Here is a 21,346-nt window from a genome sequence, read left to right on the forward strand (position 1 = left end):
ACTCATAGGCATATGGTGGTGGTTCTTGAAAATCACAAGGAGATTCACCATAGCCATTGGATTGGTATGCATCATAGAATGGCTCTTCTTCATAGTGCATTGGTGGAGGTTGTTGCCATGAAGATTGATCATATGCATATGGCTCCTCCCACCTTTGGTTGTCCCATCCTTGATACATCACTCCATTGTAATCTCTACTTCCTACAACATAGTTGTAATCACACTCATAGCTGAAGTGAGAATTCATAGTAGCAAGAGAAAGTAAAAACAAAAGCTAATAGAAAACAAGAGAAGCAAAATTCTACAACTAGCAATTAAAGCAAAAAGCAAGATATTCACACTATTCACATATATACAATAACCAATAACATAACACCAACTGTGGTTGTGCCCAAGTTATTCGCCATTGGATCTTTGCTCCAAGCGGTTAAGCTTGATTCTTGAGACCTTAGCTCCTGATACCAATTGAAGGTTATGGTAGGCTTAGAGAAGGGGGGTTGAATCTATGCCTTCCTTTGGTTTGCTGTTTTCAGCCCTTTTAGAGCAAAGTTACAAATCTGATTCTGTTTGAACTCAGCAGCAGAAATTTATGAGACAAATTATTTTTGTCTCATGAATATCAGAAAACAGAACATGACAGAGAAGAAAAAGCTAACACCAGCATATATCCTGGTTCGGTTGCTTTGTGCTATGCAACCTACATCCAGTCTCCTCCACAACTATGGAAGAATTTCACTATAGTTAACAGTATTACATACACCAATTTCACACTCAAGTTCTAACCTAACTTGACATTGGCTATGCTAACACTCAACTATTCACTCTTAGTGCTAACCCAACTAAGAAAGGGATACCAAACAGGTACAAGATACAAGACACTTAGCTAACCTAAAGAAATCTGAAAATAACTCTAGGCTTTTCTCTAAAGTGTATCTCTCAGCTTTTTTTTCAATTCTTGGCTTTTTCTCAAGCTTTCTCACAATGCCTTTTCTCTCAAGAAATTACAGAAAGATAAGCTTAGAAAAATACATTACAAGCAGTAAAACATGAAGGAGATTGACTACATCAACAGCCTCTGTGCTATGTGAAAAACCAGATTAGCAAGCCTCTGATTCAGTTCTTCATACTGGCGGAATGCACCTTTGATTAGGTTACACTGTCCAGTTAGTTGAACTTCTTCAAGGAGCTCTCTCAAAACAAACACCTCAAGTTCTCTGGTTATCTCTCCTTGCTTCAGAATGAACAACAAGCTTCTTTTTATCTCCTTGCATGTTCCTTGGTTCTTCTTCCAAGGTCAACATCTTGAGCCTTGAGCTTCACTAACCCACTGGCTCACTTTTTCTTCTTAATCATCAAAGTAGAACCTTTCCTTCTGACTTTTCCAACTTGACCGAAAGCCATGAAGGAGTAACCGAAATTGCTTTCCAATGGTCAACCAAATCTGAACCATAGAGATGCAACTTGGTCCCCAAGAATCTATTGTGACCGTTGATTTGTAGCAGTGAAGAACAGAGATCAACTTTTTCTTGAATGCCATTTTCGGATAGTGCAGAGATTTGGGAAGAAGGGATGAAGATCTGATGCATGCTAGATGAGATGGATTACCTTTCTTAAGCTTGATTTAGCTTGGATTTACTGTTTTAGCTTCAGTGCTTCAAGCTTCACTCTTTCTCTCTCTTGCTTCTTTGATCACTAGCTTATGGATGAAGCTTTTTCTCTCTTTCTCTTTCTTACTTTTCTGATACTATGATTTGACTTGATTAGAGAAGTGTACGTTGCTACGGTGAGAGCAAGTGAGAGGGAATGAAAGCTTCAATCTTGTATGAGAAGCTTTGTGGGATGGATACGGGCTTGGATCCGGTTTTCATTAAGCCACCCGTTTGGCCCATTGGATCCTTTGGCTTTGATTCTCTTGGGCTGTGCTTGATTACTTATCCATCAGCCTTGCTATATCATTTTCATACCATTTGGGCTGCTTGATATTTTGTTGGCCTGTAATATGAAATAAATAATTAGTAATATGCCATTAAGATTGATCAACACTAATTATTTATTTTGCCCAAAAATAATGTTTGTCATCACTAATTAATTTAGTTAATTTCTTAACTCAACACTATGTATTGAATTAATTGGTATCTAGTAATAACAAATCATAAGGTTTTTATCTGAAAATGAAATTAAGTTGATTGAGTGCTTATCTCATTTGTCTGCTTAAATTAAATAAGTACTGAAAGTTCGAATTTTACCTTGTACATATAACACTCAATTAATTAGACCCTTAAATAGAGTTTGGATCCACGACAGTCTTTGAACTATCAAATTGGAAGATACCATCGTAAAAAAAAAAAATTTAAAATATTACTTTAACAGAAGAATAGATAAAAAAAATGTTGTAAAATAAATAAAAAAATAAAATCGATAGAATATTTAGTAACTAAAAAGAATTAACCAAAATTAGTCATAATTTATTTTATTTTATATTTATTAATAAAACAAGTATTTTTTTCTAGCATTACCAAATAGAGATTCTATATCTATTTTTTAATAATATATTTATTATTTCATGCACATATATATTATTTATGAGAGTATAAGTATATTTTGTTTTTACTGTGATTGTCTTGTCCCTCATACCATACGATCCTATTTATGCATGTATAAATTTTGTCTTTTTTCCAACCTCATTAAAATTGAGTCGACCATACAAATTTCAAGCCGCCGACTTTTAAAAATTTGAGCCACCCAAATTGTTTTGAATGGTTGAAAGAATCATGACTTATTAAATGATGGATATTCATGTTATAACAGTTTCTCACACCCGAAGTGAAGGCAAAATCTAAATTCTAATATAATTAGAGAAATATAAGAAATTGATCGAATTTATTAATTTTTATTAATTAGTCATTAATATTTAAAAATATGAGTTAAAGTATATTGTTGGATTATTAAACTAAAAGAATTCGATTAATAATTAAAAATAATAATAAAAAATAATAAATTTTAATAATAATTTAATAATTTTCGTATAATTATAATTTCACTTAATAAAGAGTTGTTCAACACTCTAGAAGGGGGCAGAACAGAAGCAAAACCCCACTGACATTGCAACAATTTGCATTTGGCGGTGTTAATTATTTATGAACATGACACGAAACAAAGAGTAATAATAAGTTAATAACATAATAATGGCAGAGTAAATGACGAAAATAGTCATCTGATCTTCAAGCTGAGAAACCGTTGCGGTGAGTACATCCTCATGACTTTGTAGGCAGAGACGGTTGATATCAGAGCCATCAGAATCGACGCAGCGTAGCCACACAACACAGCCGCTCCTATTTGGTCGCAGAATCTTGTGAACCTGTTACATACCTTGAGCCACTGTAACGCCTCTGATCCTGTTAATGCTAGCATCGAACCTTCTAGTGTTGCACAGTTTGTACCGAATGTCACATACACTGCCATCTGTTTCACATTTTTGTTCTAATTAATAAAAAATTTTTGATAACAAAAAAATTAATAAAAAATTATTAAAATTTATTTTATTTAATATTTATTAATTTTAACAATAATTAATAAATATTAAATAAAATAAGTTTTGACTGTCTTTTGCCTTTCTAATATTATCGATTAATAAATAATGAAAATTCAAGTAAAATCGACTTTACGTGAAGTTAATATCTGAAAGTTATTAGATAAAAATTTAGTCAAATAATCTAACGACTCTCAGGTATTAACTTCACCTGCACGTGAGTTTTCACCTTAATAAATATCATTTTCATGTAATTTACTACTACTACTCCTCTTCAATTGAATAAACTCTACCTGATCCAATAAGAACAAGATCCAAGCCATGTATATATTAGACCCTTTATTGATTTTTTCTGAACAAGAGACAGTAGTGGTGTGTTTGCATAACCGAAGCACGTTATAACCAGCAGCCGCAGATGTTACATACACCAACATCCTAATAATAATAAGTTAAAAACAGGGAAATTGCAGAACAAACAGACATAGATAGAAAGAATGGAAGATCAGAAGATGAAGGTGTTAATTAATTACCTGAGAGCTTTCATGTCTTTGTAGGTAGCTTTCTTCTCAATACTCAGCATGATAACCTTTGTTTGAGTGTCAAAAGCAACTAAACAAGCAGTTAGAACCAACATCACAATTGCTGAGATCCTCAAAGATGTTTCCCCTCTCGCCATTCTTAACTCCATCGTCATGAATTGAATGAATCTAGTGAATATGCACGCGTGTGTGCTATACATACAAGTACTATACTCTCTGTTTACTTGATTATTATAGTGGTTGATTTGATTTGATACTCATGGTAGAGAAATGTCCACGAGTAACGTGGGATTTCTTTTTTTCCTTTTTCTTAGAACATACATAGTAGTAATATGGATCGAAATTAATAATCTCAACCATCACCTAACCGAGTTCCTTTATTATTATTATTCATTATTATATTGTACTGCATCTAACTTACTAGCTAGCTTCTATACCAACTTATATATTATGATTTGAATCTCAATGGATCCCTATCTTGTTTCTTGTAGCTAATAGTGACGCACTTAATTCATTTTGTCAGAAGTAATACCATACCTGTTCTCTTTATTTTTCGGTTTATTTTATACATATCATGTAATTTTTTTTTTAAATATTGATGACCATGCTGCTGTATTTCTTTGAGACAACTACGTACATATATGGCTTAGGCTTAATCTTTAATGAAAGGTAGTGTGGTACTGTGGTATTGCTTTTTCAAATTTAGCAATGCTATATGAAAAAATCTAAGAGGCCAGCAACTTTATTAAATTCTGGCTAGCATGTAACCAGTAAAAGAAAAGTGAATAATTTCACACCATTAGATGAAATCTCACACCATTAAAAATATTATTAATATTATTGATAGCTACTTGATGGCTACAAATTGCGAAAGTTGTTATCCCCTAGCACTCCTCATAGTATATTTTCTTTCTGCTATGAAAATTGGTTAGTTGGAAGGTTGGTTTTCTATCTTTAATTACTTTAATTTGCTTAGTACAACACGAACATGGCCATATATACACACACATGCACACGCATGTGGGACGAAGTTAATTAGAAAGGCGGTACAGTTTTCTATACACTTAAGAAGCAATTGTAGCCACATATATACTATATGGTCTGATTTCACTGCCTATATAGTATTACATAGTAGCAATTAATTTCTATTTGAGTTCATAAATGGTTTGTTGGAACGTTGTTCATAGTAGTTAAGGTTAGTTGAAGGAGAAACTTTTATTAGTGACTTATTTTTAATTTAATTTAATTTTTATTAATAAAATACCTTTAAAAACTTGTATTGTTAATTGGTTAAATAATCCAATAATAATGTGTGCAATATATATAATCTAGTGGTGGGTTCACGTACATGCACAACCGACGCAAAGACGTAATGAAAGATTGAAAGTGACCAAAGATTGCTACTTGCCATAAATTACTCGCATCTATAAAGGAGTCAAGTATTCCCGCTTTAGTCGTTTTCTTTCATAATTATATGATGTGAATATGTTATCTAGATTTTTAATTTGTTTCCTTATAAATCATATAAATTATATACACATCTTGAATTATTCAGATTTGCCTTATATATACACACACGTATCTTCAATTGCATAATTAATGTCATATACGGTGATACTTATTCTACTATGCTAAAGAAATTAAAACATGTATAATTGCATTGTGATTTTTCACTTTTTCGATATTTTAATAAATTCCTTTAATTTTAGAGAAGTAATTGATAATAAGATTTGTTTGAGCATAGTTTATGATGATAAATTTAATTTGAAAAAGAAAAAGATAATAAATTAAAACAATATAAAGTGGATGGATTTCCTTGAGTAAGATAATTCAGTTGTACTTAAACATCGCCGCAATAAATTAAAGTGGGATCGGACTTCATTTCATGTCCATATGCATGCGTTTTAATTTATTGTTTGAAGCTATGTATGTTATTTGAACACTATAATGATATGTATTTAATGAGAAATGACGATGTTATCCCGGCTCAATGGATCGTATACGCATAAATTTGAAATTTTATTTTGTCTTTCTCTGATGCTGTCATTCATTCACTCATACTTTATCAGTACTAAACTTGCAACTTTCAAGTGTCCTTCACTGAGGGAAGAGTCATGTTGTGAGACAACTGCAATTAAATACACGAGTCCATCCATGCATGCTGTGATAAATAAAACCTAGAGGGAGCAGATGGATTAGAGGCAAAATATGTCGAATTAATTAATTAAGCTTGATTATATATTGATCTGATGATTTAATTTGCATTTCAAAAAGAGTAAGATGCATGTTAGGCCGGAAATCTTCTAATCTGGGTTCGATTAAGAGTGGGGATATAATATATAGAGCAATGTTAGGGGCAGTAACTTTTGTGATTGGTAGTCATCAAATAGTCATTAATGATAATTTAATGGTGTGAGATTGATGTGAGATTTCATCTAATGATTCATCTTTCTCTGCTGGTTACGAGCTGGCTAAAATTCAATAAAGTTGCTGGTCCTTAGACTTTTCCTAATATATATTAAGATTAGTGACTAAAATTAATTCAAAAATATTAATTATTTTTTAATTTTTACTTTTTAGTCAAATTTTTTAAAAATTTATTATTATTTAATTAATTTAAATACTTATTTTTATATACTAATTATTTAAAAAATCAAAAAATTTATTTATTTATTTATTTTTTAAAGACTTAATAAAAGATAATATTTAAAAAATATTTAGTTATACCAAAACTAATTATTAGAATAAAATACATATATTAAAATATAAAATATAAAATATACAGTTAAAAATAAATTAAATTACACATATTTATATAAAAAATATAATAACTAATTGTAAAAAACATTTTTATATAACACGGTATGGAATATGTAGAGTGGATTCTCTCCAATAATAAAAAAATTAGAAATTGTCTAATGTTTAATCTAATTTTTTTTTATTTAATTTTAGTCTCACATAAAAAATAAAAAATAAAAAATTGTATTTTATTCTCTTCTCAATAATTTTTTTCGTTGGAGAAGATCCATCTCCTCGCCATGTATTAGTGGGCACTCTGCGCACAATAATAATATATTAATATGTAGTAGTTTGGCACATGATGAAGAGGTGCATGCAAGTGCAACGCAATAAATCAATAATACAAGTGGTTGGATCATCATATATATAATTGAGAATTGAGGAGAGAAAATTTATGTGTGGTATGTAAGGGGCGAGTCTTTAATTAAATTAATTGATGACTTCTATTTATATAGGTGTTGCTGATGATAAGGTTCGGTGCAGCCATTAATCTCTTGATGCTTATCTTCTTAATGCTCTAGTCTAGCATAGCCTGCATTAACACTTATATAGTATATAGCACACAGGTTTGGGTTCAACAAATGAGTTCATTTCTTTTTTAATCAATACAACAATTTTATATTAAAAAGTCCGGATAACCAATATTAATGTAGTCAATATTGGTGGATGACGGTGACCGACAGTAAATGAATGAAATTGTAGTATTAAAAAAAATTCATTTTAATTCGGTCAGAGTTATAGTTGACACAACATGGATGCCATCGATTTTTAATACGGTTATATTAGATATAAATAGAAAACTCTTTAAAATCTTCGTAAAAAAAGTGCTTTGAAGAAGAATCAGTATTTAAAACAATGAATAAAAATACAAAAAAAAGAGAGGCATGCAACTGATGAGATAAAGAGATAAGTACATGTTCAACATGACCAATTCAAGGAAGCTACCGTGAACGGAGGGATAAATAGTTATGAGGGTCATGATGAGAAAGAGAATGAATCTGTCTCTAACCTTGTTTTCCACTAGATTTTGAAGATATTATCAGAAAAATTTAGCTCAACCTAGTCAAGAAAAGAAAATGCTAACACAAGTGAAAAGAGAAGTATCAAAAAGAATAAAGTGAGAGAAGAAGGAATAACCGGAAGGCAAGATATTCACTAAAAAGTAAATGTTTAGATTTTGACATGCCGAGGAGGTGGATAAATGAAACACCCTAGCGCTTGAGTTAAGTTTTATTTGAATTATATTTAATAGATAATATTTAAAAATTTTATGAAATTTTTTTTAAAATAAATATAAAATAATTTATATGTGTAAAAATATTAAATAACTAGTTTTTATTAAAATAGTTACTAGTTAAAATATATAAGTAGATCCGGAAATTCTAATATAAAAAAAACGAGCGTGCTAAACTATGAACAACAATGACAAATTTTACTCATGCCAAATAATCATAACAAGAAACATCATAGTTACAATTGCAATCACTCAATAAAAATAAAATAAAACACATAGAAAATCCTAATTCTCTTAATTCGTATAACTATGGCTAAAACAATCGCATATTCTTCCTTCTTAAGGTAAACGCTTAATGTTTCGTATCTACATTTTTGATAGTTCACTTCTAATAGTGCACTTGTCTTTTCACCTCAACTGAGCAGTGTATTGCTTTGTACCGCATCCTTCTTGAAGATGGTACGGAGAGAGAGGGGTGAGAAACAAAAGTTTCTCAGTAGTTTATCTATATGGTGTCATCGTATCCATCTCCAGCCACTCCGAGTTTTAAAATAAAAACAGTGATAATGCAATGTTGTTCAATTATTATTTTCAAAAGTCCTTGTTAGTCCGAGTGGTGTGACTTTTAGATATTTCTCATTTACTTATGTTATGACATGTGTGATGCATACAAAATGCCTATAGCGTTAAAACATATAAATATAAACTCATAAAATTTGGTATGATGTCCTCATAGGCCATAAAGTAAGGCAAAACAAATAATAAATAAGAGAAGAATAGTAATATCACCATAGATAAGTCAAATAGAATAAATCTGAATAAAATAAATATCTTAAACAATATCATACATCATACAAAAAGGAACTTTGGATAAAGGAAGAATCTTTAAATGCAATAATAAACATAATCATAAATTAAAAAAAGGATAAAAGAAGAACAATCATGATCATACTTTTCATTGTACTTTTCATTACTTTTTTCTCATAGCTTTTATGGAAGGTATTGAGCTCAAACCGGTATAAAAGGTGGGAGTCCTGTTCCCTTACCGAAAGTTCTTATCCCAAACGTTTTAGCGATCACCTTCCCTTATCGAAGGATCATCCCGATCGATCACCTTCCCTTACCGAAGAATCATATCGATATCTTGTCTTTGGGGGTCACCTTCCCTTACCGAAGGATCATTCCTTCAGTTCAATTTACAATCAAGGTTATTTAGACATACACAAGAAAAGAGTTATATCAACAAAGATATCTTATTATATAAAATTAATGGGAGTCCCCTTCCCTTACCGAAAGTTCCCAAAAGTTTGTTGATCACCTTCCCTTACCGAATGATCATCTTGATTATCTTGTCTTTGGGGGTCACCTTCCCTTACTGAATGATCATTCCCTCAATTCTTTAATGCACATAAGATCATTATTATAATGCATAATGCGTAAGAAGAAAAGAGACATTAAACCATGACATGAAAAGTTAACATCTATGTTCAAAAATATTTAAAACATGACATATAAAAATTAGCACAAAACCCCTTACCTCGAGTGAAGTTTCGATAGGTATTCTGATGCAAATAGATGCGGTTTGTTAGTGAAGAGAGACTTGTTCCATAGCTAGACTTTGTGTATACTAGAATGTTTTGTATAGAAAAAGAGAATAGAATGAGAAATGAAGGATCAAATAGCTCTCAGGTATGTGCAAATTATGTTAGGAGGCATTTAGGTAAAATCTTCGATCTGAATCGTCACTTTGTGAGCAATATAACATTTTCTACGTTTAGAATTTGGAAATGGCTATTAGAGACAAATTTATAGAGAATTGAATTAGCTTTAAAATGAATCTTAAACTAAGTCAATCGAATAACCACAACTTGAGATATTTCTGAAATACTGTTAGTATATCAGGCTGGCTGATAAGAGCGCGATTTTCTACTATGAACTTGTAACCGATTTATCTATCTAATTTAATTTGAATTTGATTTTATACTGAACTTAAGCAATAGAGCTAGTATTCCTATCTTTTTATATAACTAAATATCATTCAAATCTAATAAATGTAGAATTAATTATGACTATATTTTAAAAGGTTGTTTATTGTCGGTTAGAGATTTACTACCACTAGTATTTTCATGTGTTTAAATTTTAAATTCGAATCTTAAATCATTACCATTTTAATTAATTAATTATTTATAAAAAAATAACTTGATTCAAAAAGCTGGGATGTTACAATAAAAATATAGGGTATTTTCATAATATTATTTTGACGAGAAGATGGGATTAATCGGATTGAGTCATTGATGATTAATGGGAGATAAATGTGAAATCATGCAAGAATAAAAATTGTAATTAGAGATTTTTATAAAATTTTGTATCACCAAAAAGTTGCTTTAAGTTTGAGCTTTAGAGATGGTTTAATTAATCGGTTAGAAAGAGAAGAAGCTGAAGTCCTTGAGGTGATGCCATAAGTGGAGAAAATAAAAAAGGTAGTTTGGAACTGTGAATCATCTAAGACTCTAGAATTTGATGGGTACAATATAAATTTTACAGAAAAGTGTTGGCAGGAGCTTGGAACAGATTTCACTACTGCTGTGTTGAATTTATTCGAGACGGCAAGGCTACCAGTAGAGTCTAATGTCTCGTGGGTAGCGTTGGCTCCGAAATTTGTTGGGATTAAGGAGATAAAAGATCTCAAACCTATAAGTATGGTTGGATGTGTCTATAAAATTATATTTAAATTGTTGACAAGAAGAATGAGGAGTGTAATGTCAGGATTAGTTGGGGAATCATAGAGAGTGCCTTTGTAAAGGAAGGAAGATACATGATGGAGCTTTAATTGCATGTGAAATTGTGCATTAGTTGAAACTAAAGAAGGCGTCAACGATAATTAAACTGGATTTTCCAAACGCATATGATAAAGTTAAATAGTGCTTTGTTGATAATGTGTTAGAGAATATGTGATTCGGTTGTACACGGAGGGAATGGATCAGAGAGTGTATTAGATCGGCATCTATTTTTATTTTGATTAATGGGTCACCATCAAAACCATTCAAGATAGAGAGAGGGCTTTGTCAGGGTGATCCATTATCGCCATTTTTATTTGTTTTGGTGGTGGATATACTTAACAGGATGATTGGGGAGGCGGTAAGGAACAAGCGAATCTTACCACTATTAGTCGGTAGGGATAATATATAATTATCACATTTACAATTTGCTGATGACACTATATTGTTCTGTTCATCAGAAAAGGAGACAGTGAGAAGTTATCAGAGACTTTTGAAGTGCTTTGAAATAATATCTGGGTTGAGTATTAATTTTGACAAGTCCAATTTGATTCTAATGAATTGCAGTCATGAGTGGGTGAGTCGGATGTGCCGTCTTCTCGGATGCTAGCAGACAGCTCTACTGGTGAGGTACTTTGGAATTAGCCTCGGAGTAAATCCCCAACTAATAAAAATTTGGAAACCAGTTATAGATAAGGTGGAAGAAAAGTTTAGCTTGTGGAAATCAAAGGTCCTTGGTAAAGCCGAAAAACTGATACTCATAAAGTTAATAATAAACAACTTACCTATTTATTTCTTAAACTTGTATAAGATGCCAAATACAGTTGTGCATAGAATAATCTTATTAGAGAGGAGATTCTTTTATAAGAAGGAAGACGGACAACCTGGCATGACTTTTGTTAAGTGGGAGATGGTTCAAGCACCGAAGAAGTTAGGAGGATTGGGGATGGGAGATACGGTGGTCCGTAATATTATTTTACTATTTAAATGGTAGTGGCGATTCTCAAAGGAAGACTGTCCGTTATGGAAGAAAATTGTGTGTTCCTGTAATAACTTAAATTCTGATCAGTTGTTGTCAACTCAGACTCTACCAATGAGAGGAGGCTCGTGAAGAGACGTATGTTAATTGCAAATAAAGGACCAATAGGTCTGACAGAAAATGATTGATGGACTGGCTATGGAGGTGGGGGATGGTAGATCCACCAGATTTTGGGAGGATACTTGACTCCAAATGAGAAAGCTGAAAGACCCATATTCGAGACTTTTCTTGATTTCAAACAAAAAGGATCAGTAATTGGGGATTGTGAGTTTTGGGATGGGATAAAGTGAATTTGAAACTTTTAATGGAGGAGAAAACTCCGTTAGTGGGAGGTTGAGTACCTTGGACCAGATGCTTCATGTCTTGGAATCTGTTAGATTAGTAGCAGAAGTGCAAGATAGAGTGGTGTTGAAATTTGACAAGGAAGATGTAAAACCCTAACTTTTAGCACCTCATGATCGTACTAAATGTCTAGGCGTCATGTACCTCCAAACCTTTTTATTCTATACTATCTTTATTTAATATTGAGGCTTCGCGAATATGACCAATACTTTAATTAAGAAATCGAAAGGAGACTTTATTTTAAATCATTTAACCACAAAAGTATATATTCACATAGCTTGATATATATAGACTTATTTCAAAATTCTCAAAAACAAATCCTACCCTTCTAAAAACTAAAAACCATAAATGACGAGGGAAAAATAAATTCAATTAATACAACTTGTGAGCATAATCTTCTAAGCTCCTGTAACTATGCACTAAATCTTCTCACTTGTAGCTGAAAGTAGTGGAAATATGGGGTAAGAATTGTGGAGTTCTTAGTAGGATCGAGGTGTATAGTTATATTCATTTTATATATACTTGGTTAGCAATAACAGTCAACAAAGTACAATCCAATTCAATAATTATAGAACACAAAATTCAAACAATCATTTAGCACACCCACAATCACAGAAAACATACTCACAAACAAATATGCGCAAACAAGTATGATGCATGTCTATCCCTAGTGCAGTTAATGAGCTCATCTGTCGGTTTCGACCTGCTCCCGACGTAACTCAGCAACCTTTGTCTGAATTTGGTTTCCAGTTCCATAACCTCTGTAAGCAACCTCGATTTTACAGGTGCGACTCTCTTGAGCCGATGTATGCAAACACAACCTCTGTAAGCAACCTCTGTCTTATAGGTGAGGCTCTCTCTAGTCAATGTATGTATCGATAACCTTTGTAAACAACCTCTCTCTTACAGGTGCGACCATCCCCTAGATTAGCCGATGTATCTTTGGAAAGTAAATATTGGTGGATTCACCACCATATCTCTGCTCATTTTCAGCAGGTACACAATCATCTCAGCTCGTTCTCAATGCCAAACAATATCTCTGCTTATCTCCTTTTCTTTTCGTTCTTTCTTTCTTTTCTTTTCTATGCTCTGCCCTCTTGTGAAAGGAATCCCTTTAGATTCTTTTAATGTTTGCTCTTTACTCTCCTGTGGCATAGGTTTCTTTAATATTTTTCTTTCATTTTCTTTTCTTTCTTCTTCTTTTCTTTCCTATCATTCCATAATATAAATTATTTTCATATTATTCTCGTGCCTTTCCCTAAGTGTCTTATGGAAAAGAATTATAAAGTTCTTTAATTAAGACTGCGTTCTCTAAAACTTTTAAGATTACTTTGCTTGCTTTCTCATTAATATTACACATTATAATATTCTTACAAAATAATATCTTTGATAAATACTAATTATAATAATAATTTATTTTAATATAAAAGAGTAATTTTTAAAAAATATTTAAAATAATATTTATAATCTTCTTTTAAAATTTAGTTTATAAAATCTTATTTTTAAACTTTTATTAGTTACTTTTTAAATCATGAACTTTTTAATATTTTATTTTTAACCTCAATATTTTATAAAATTATATTTGAATCTTCACTTATTTTCATATTTATAAAAATAACCTAAACTTTTATAAAATATTCATTTTACCCTGAACTTTACTTATTACCCAAAATACCCGAAAACTTATACAATTGCAAATTATACCTTGATTTTTATATACAAATACAATATTACCCTTCAAAAATAAAAATTAATTACTAATCTTTCTCTTACACCAAAACCAAAACTCTTAACCCTTTCCTTTCAAAATATTACTTGTATTTTAATCCGTTTTTTAGTTTTTTGGTAACGGATTTTTCACAGCTTTTAGTTTAGTCTCTCGGCCATCAAACTTTATCAATTTTAATCAATAATTCTCATTCATAACAGCTCTAAAATCATTAAAATAACCCCAGTTGGGCTGTTCTGCATGGCCGAACCGCAATTCACAAATAACAATAATAATTTCACAAAATTTCAACGTAAACTTAATAAAACTCAAACAGTAATCAATCAAATCAACATTCATTTATTAAATTCATATTTAATTATTATAAAATTACCTAACCCTACGTTCATATGAAATTAAAACAACGGAAGTTTTAGAGAAGCTTTCTGACTGAACTGCTGAAAAAGAAAACGTCAAAATTATCTGTACCTCCAAGAACTCTAATTAGCCGAACTTAAGAGAAATAGGAGCTATGTCATCGTTAATTTCTATCAAATAAAAATAACATCAACATAAAAAAAAATATAAATATTTTATCATATTAAATTTTTTATTGGAATTACTAATCTCAAGAAATCAAACGCTAAAAGTTTACAGTGCCATGGCTTCTCGTTCTCTCTCACTCACGGCTCTTTGTTTCTTTTCTTTCTTTCCTTGGTTAATAAAAAATGATGATGATTAAGGATAGACGTGTTTTATATATATAAAGAAAACGTGCCATTAGTTATATATATATATAAAAGTTCCGTTTTCTTTTCTTTTATTCCTTTAGAGGCTTTGGCAACAACAACAACAACAACAATAATAATAATAATAATAATAATAATAATAATAATAATAATAATAATAATAATAATAGTTTTTTTACCTTTTTAATTATTTTATTATAATAAAAATTATTTAGAAATCTTAATGAGTTTTAAATTTAAAGTATCATAAAATTTAATTTAATTACTTTTAAAAAAAGTAATTAATAATTTTTTAATTTTTTAAATAAAATTCTCAATAAATATAATAAATCATAAATTACTCATTATTTAATTTTTAAAAATTTGGATTGTTATAAAAGACGTTTATTTTGCTAACTCTTTTGTTTAGGTTTTGCAGGAATAGATTATGATCGATGATATTCTAAGCTACAGATTCACAAAAGAGATTTGAAAAGGACTTATAAAATTCGTACAATACCCTTATTCAACTTTTTTCAAAATCAAACCCTAACCCTCTCCTAACACACACACACACACGGCTGAAAATGAAAGGAGGAAAAAGAGAGAGAAAAAACGTTGAGGGAGAAGAAAGGAAGAAGGGGTGGGAAAGGAGGACGGCGCTAGTTAGGGCCACGCTGTCGTGGTGGTGGCTGCAAGCGGTGGTTGTGCGTGGAGGACCATCGCGTTGCTGAGGGGAGCTCGAGGAGAGAGAAGAGAATGCGCAGAAGAGAGGCATGGTGAACAGAGGAGGTTCCATCGCCGTCATTGCTAGAGCCCTAGCCGCGGCCGTTGAAGCCAGCCTCACCGCCGTCGAACTACTGTGCCGCGGAGGAGCGAGGCCAGAGAGAGAGAGAGAGAGAGAGAGAGAGAGAGAGAGAGAGAGAGAGAGAGAGAGAGAGACTTCACGAAAGGGGAAGGAGAGCGCGACAGAGATCGACGCCGGGAAGAGGGGTACCGGTCGTGTGAGCTATTGCTGGTGTTGCCGTTGCTGGGGAAGGTCACTGTCAAGCTGCACGACACCATCAGAGTCGTTCCTTGCTGGTGCTGCTGCTGGTAGTTGCCTCTGCTTCCAGTTTAAGCATCTTACCGGATTTTTTTGTCGCTGTTGCGGTTTCTGGAAAAATAAAATGCCGTTGAAGTGCCTCTGTTCTAGCCTAGGTCATTTCCTTTAACTTGCCTCGTTTTCACTTTTGCTCTGCTACTATTCCATTGATGCTACATTGTTTCCGTTCTGTTTTTTTTTTCAGCTGCCATAGCTGTGATTATTACAATGTTGTTTTTGCGGGATTAGTTGGAGTTGTTGTCACTGCCCGTTCTTTCGATCCATTCTATTCCAATCATCCTCACTCTTTAATTTGGCACTCCAGGTTTAGTCTTTTCGGTTATTTAGAATCAAGTTGTGAGTAGACTTTACATTTATAATTATTTGGCTTTACAGATAATTATTTTGATATATGCTGTTTGAATTTGTGACTATACTTACAAGTTACCAACAAAGGATTTGAATTTAATTTTAATAATGGATTTATTAGTATTAAATATTTATTTTTGTGAAATTCAAATTTTCAATCTGCACATGAGACTATATACATGTTTGGTGAATTTTTGTATTATTTTAAAATATTCGATTTTATTTGAATATGTTTCTGGAACATTGAAATATTATTGATACTCACTTATATATTCTGCATTTGTAAAGTATATTTGACATTTCATATGAGTGAAAATGATTTTAATGAGAAAATATTATTTAATTTGATACAGCATATATTTGAAAGATCAAAGATTAGTTGTATTTGAAATTATATATTTTGAATTGGTTTGGGAGGCTCGTATTAGAAAACCGTAGTTAACGGCGGTTATGACGTTAACCTAGATGCATCTAGCTCAGACCTCAGCTAGCAGTGGCATTGCTAGCCTAACGTGTAGGCCACATATTGGATATATTATTCCCAAGGTTCTGAAAACCGGTTTGAACCGGTCGGTCGAACCGCAAACTGATGAAAAATACGGTTCGGACTAAAGCTAAAACCGGAGATTTGAGAAATCGGAATTGAACCGTCAAACCGGCCGAAAACCGGTCAGTCGAACCGAACCGTGAACCGACCGGTTTTCTAAAATTTTCAAAAACGGGTCGTATGACTGAGGAACCCTAACCAATAACCATTACCCAACCCTTCCACTGATCCAGTTCTACAGCGGCAAAGCAAAACGCGCAGCACCAACTCACTCCCATCACCCTCGACCTCGTGCTTCTCCTTCCTCTCATCGTCGTCAAGCTCGTCCTTCACTTCCGTCCAGCCATCGGCCTTCTACCGCGCCGTCGCAATTTCGAGTTTCAAAGCCACCGTCGCAGCTTCCTTCCCCTCCATTGTGTAGCTACCGTTTGAGCTTCGAAGCCACCGTCGCCGATCTCGCCTCGTGCCTCCGTCGCGCAGCCACTGTCCCGCCGGCGCCATAGAGAAGAGGAAGAGATTTTTATGTGGTTCTGAGATTACAGGCAGGGGTAGGGGACCACGGACAATTGTGAAAGTACCAAAATTTTTGTGGCATCTAGGAGGAGTGTGAACTACTTCCATGATTGAGCTTCACCGTGCTAATTTCATACCCTTCACTTTCATGGCTCTGCCTCTTAAAGGTGAATTCCACTTTCACCAACTGTAATGATTTTTTAATTTTTTCTACCTAATTCATCCCCACCAATAAATAGTTTCTCATGTTACTAATGTAAGGTTGAAAACAAACAAAAAGAAGCACCTGATATATTTATTTGATTGAATAACTGTTGCATGTCTCTGTCTTCCTGATGAGTATGATTGAATAGTTATTTGATTTTGTGAAGCTCTGTGAATTGAAGTCACTGAAGTGTGAACTGATGAACTATGATATACTGATATAGTGATACTGATCTGTGAAATCATGCATAACAAGTGTTAGATTGTTACAGGTTGAAAAATGTAATGGGCCATTTGGATGGTTCCCAAGGGTTTCCTCGGCCTTCCATATGTTAGTTCCTTTCCATATATCTGCTTTCAGTTGATGACTTGCTATGGTGTCTAGTTTATCCATTAGTGGTATGTTTAAAATTGTGTTTATAGGAATTGGAAATGTGGAACATTAATCAATATAAATGTATTGTTTGATATAAACAAGAGTATAACTGGAACTAGAAATTAGTGTTTTACAAAGAGTATAACAGTCACCTATTGACTAGATAATAGATATGTTCTACTTAATAATGAAGTTGTTGGTTCTGCACTGATTTACAATTTTTTTTAATTCTGGTTTTTGCTAATGTAGGTGATGAAGCCGATGATGCAGACTGGAACTTTGTGTTCTGTGAGAGTTAAAACATTAAATATTAGTTCCCCTATCTTGGCTGCTAAAAGTCCTTATTTCTACGAGGTATAAAACATAAAAGCTTTATAGTACCTATTTATTGAGCGTTCCCCCAAATAATTTTTTTTTTACAAATGCCATGTTTCTTTCTTCTTGTTACAGAAAAAGGTGCTCTTATGCAGTTATTGAATTTTATGTATAGTAGTACATTGACCAATACTTCAGCAAGAAACAGTCCAACCATTGTGTGATGCAGCAAAGCTGTTTCTTGTTAATAAATTCAAGGATATAGCCAAGTAAGGGTTACCCTATTTTATAGAAGATTGTGTTATCTTATATTCCAGGAACCGTGAATTCTTTTTTATTAATCTTTTTTTGTATCTGGGATTTACTATTTCCTCCTGTACATCCTTTTTGTTTGCTGGTGAAATTTTCATTTTCAATTTTTTTCCAACCATTCTTTTGTAGAACACTTGTTTCTTTTCATGCCATTCTGCATGCTTTTCTGTGTAATGTTGCTTTTCCCTTTGAATGTTAACTCACGTTATTTGTGCAGCTATCGAGGAGCTTATGACCTTGCCATTAGCTGGTATAGAAGCAGTAATTTCTAGTGATGATCTCCAGGTTGCATCTGAAGATGTTGCCATTTTATGTTTAATTGGTTGTTTTGTTATTTTACTTTTGAATTTGTATTTGAATAAGATTATAGTTTATGTATGTAGTACTTTTAATTTGAATAATATTTTAAAGTTTACATTAGACTATAATTATATTTTAATGTGTTTATTATATTTTATTTATTATTTTATTATAAAACGGTTTTTTCGGTTCAACCACGGTCGAACCGATTGAACCTATGAACCAGTAAACCAGTAGCTAAAACAGTTCGATGACCGGTTCGGTTCTCAGAACCTTGATTATTCCGTACGGACACACGAGAGGAAAGGGCTACCCTTAGAGGTGGAGCCGCCCAGGTGTAAACTTTTGATTTGATTTCTATATGAGAACTCCCTTATTGATTCACTTATTATTATCAACTGCTATTTTCTAGCTTAAATTACTTTGATAACAATGTTTATATGGTCTCATGTGGATTAAGATGTATTGTCTAGTCACTGAGTTGCAAAACTCACCCCTTTTTCTAAAAATATTTTTCAGGAACAAATACTTGACTATGTGACTTTCTAATCAAGAGTCACGATCTGCAATGAGTATCTATTTTTGTCAAATTTCTAGATGTATATGCTCCATATGTCACAAGTAGGATCCATTCATATTTATTTATTTTACCTTTTGTTAAAAATATGTAATTATTTATTTTAGAAACTATAAATTTATTTAAAATATTTCTAAGATTCTTATTCAATTTATCTTTGAGTCGGTTAGGCTTGCTAGAGATTAATTTCCTGAGTACCAGTTGTGACTCCTTTTGGGCCATGACAAAGTGGTATTAGAGCTTAGGTTTAATCTGTGTAATATGGAGCAAGTGTCCTATGGTAGGATCACAATTGTATAAATAGAAGCGCGCCTATTTATACGAATTGTGGCACTATCAGAGGCCAATAGGAATGTCATCCTTGTTCTCTGTGTCATTGTTGTTTGTTGATTGTGATCATGTGTCCTCTGTCGCTTCTTACTACTCGTGTCCTTTTGTGCCCAATCTTGACTTATTCTTTAGTAGATTTTTCTTGAACGTGTTTTTACAAAGGTTTCAGTTTTGGTTCTAATTCGCGATTTCTCTCGTAGCTAGTTCTAATCTTCTCCGGTTTTGTGAATGCATGCTTTAATCTTTTTCGTCTTTGTATTGTTCTCTATGATTCCTTATGTCAATATTTCATGAATTACTTAGAAGATCCGATCGATTTTTTATGTGAATTACTATCTAATTCCTTTATAGAACTGTATTTGAAATTGTGGATTGCATGAATTCATTGAGTTACTAAACGAGATGCTTTGTTTTGGACTAGATAAGCGATATTTGAGTTTTTCTTTTTATATTGATAATCTTTAAAATTATGACTAAATTTTGAGTTGCTTGTGATCCTTTCTTTCAAATTAAGAATTTTGAAAACTGTTATTCAATTTTTCAGGGAGAAGAACTCTGCGATGAACATATAATGGAGTGTTATTGTTGTTTGTCGAACTGGTGATTTTATCTATTTAGGTATAGAGAATTATTTGGGTGGCTAGTTAGATGGATCGAAGATCTTTTCGACTTAGAAGTTTGTTTGAATTTTTCTAATTTGATGATCTAGTTTTATTATAGTATTTGTGTTGTTGGACATGGTTTTCCTGTCATTTAATTATTGTGATTATGTTTTATGATTTTTCTATTGTTGCTGAATTATGATGATTTTTGCAGAATGTGATATTTGTGAAAGAAGTTAGTTATTTCAAGAGATTTCTAAGAAATATATGATACTTGAATGAAGAGGTTAAGGCTTTTGAAATTATGACAACAAGTTAAGGGGTATATTCAGCAGCTACTGGGTTTTTAGGAATCAATGTGTGTCTAAATTGAATAAAGGGTTATTTAAATTTTAAATGATTGCTTTTAATTGTATGCTTCTACAGTGTATGGTCCTGATTAAACATTGTTTTGTTTTCTCCTTGCTGGTTTGATGTTCATGGAGTTATATATCTAAGATGTGTTCAAGAAAAATGGTTTTGTACACAAACAAGGAAAAATAGATTGATAGAAATGTGGTTAGTTTCAAAATAGCGTGTTTCAAGTTCTCTTTGGTTGTAGGTGTCGAAAAAAAAACACCGTTCCTAAATTCATACATATTTCTACCTTTTGATTATATATAAGTATGAACTGTTATTTGTTAATGTACTTAAAAAAAAGGTGAGAGCACTTTGCAGAGACTTAAATTAAGGAACAAGGAGAGAAATTATTTAACTTTTGGATACTTACATATATTGTTTTATTGGTTTACACAATTTTTCATCTATTCAAGAGGATCCTTTCCATATTATTTAGATGGAAGTAAATATCAAAAAGGCTTTTTATTATACTACCTTTATATTTTTCAAGTTTATCATTAGTTAGATTAAGAAACTTTTTTCGTGATCATGTCGAAATGACTTTGTACTTTCAAATGAATTTTTATGATCATGTTCATTATTTTGAAATTGAAAGTCGAAATAATTTTATTGGTCTGATTTTAGAAGTACACACCACATCTGATGTGTCTGTGTGTTTTAATAATTATGTGCTATGCTTTGATTTCATTGTTGCAACAGTGGATTACATTTAGATGCGAATGC

General features: G+C 32.2%; 1 protein-coding gene and 1 long non-coding RNA gene across 3 annotated transcripts; one reads left to right on the forward strand and one right to left on the reverse strand.

Annotated features, from left to right (window-relative positions):
* Window positions 1–2,998: 2,998 nt before the first annotated feature.
* Window positions 2,999–5,099, reverse strand: LOC112698307 (CASP-like protein 2C1). The gene is made up of 3 exons (XM_025751612.2): window positions 4,060–5,099; window positions 3,823–3,964; window positions 2,999–3,462 (listed from the first exon to the last, which is right to left on the reverse strand). The coding sequence occupies exons 1-3, from the start codon at window positions 4,266–4,268 to the stop codon at window positions 3,211–3,213; spliced, it is 603 nt and encodes a 200-aa protein (XP_025607397.1). The 5' UTR covers window positions 4,269–5,099; the 3' UTR covers window positions 2,999–3,210.
* Window positions 5,100–16,889: 11,790 nt separating this feature from the next.
* On the forward strand, window positions 16,890–18,846 carry LOC112698318 (uncharacterized). Of its 2 annotated transcripts, XR_003151492.3 has the most exons (5): window positions 16,892–17,375; window positions 17,685–17,743; window positions 18,038–18,142; window positions 18,239–18,372; window positions 18,633–18,846. It is a non-coding gene; the product is annotated as an uncharacterized lncRNA (long non-coding RNA). The 2 variants fall into 2 exon arrangements; XR_003151490.3 differs by lacking the exon at window positions 17,685–17,743 and having other exon boundaries at window positions 16,890–17,375.
* Window positions 18,847–21,346: the final 2,500 nt, after the last annotated feature.

Source organism: Arachis hypogaea, chromosome 1 (genome assembly GCF_003086295.3).
Source record: "Arachis hypogaea cultivar Tifrunner chromosome 1, arahy.Tifrunner.gnm2.J5K5, whole genome shotgun sequence".
NCBI lineage: Eukaryota > Viridiplantae > Streptophyta > Magnoliopsida > Fabales > Fabaceae > Arachis > Arachis hypogaea.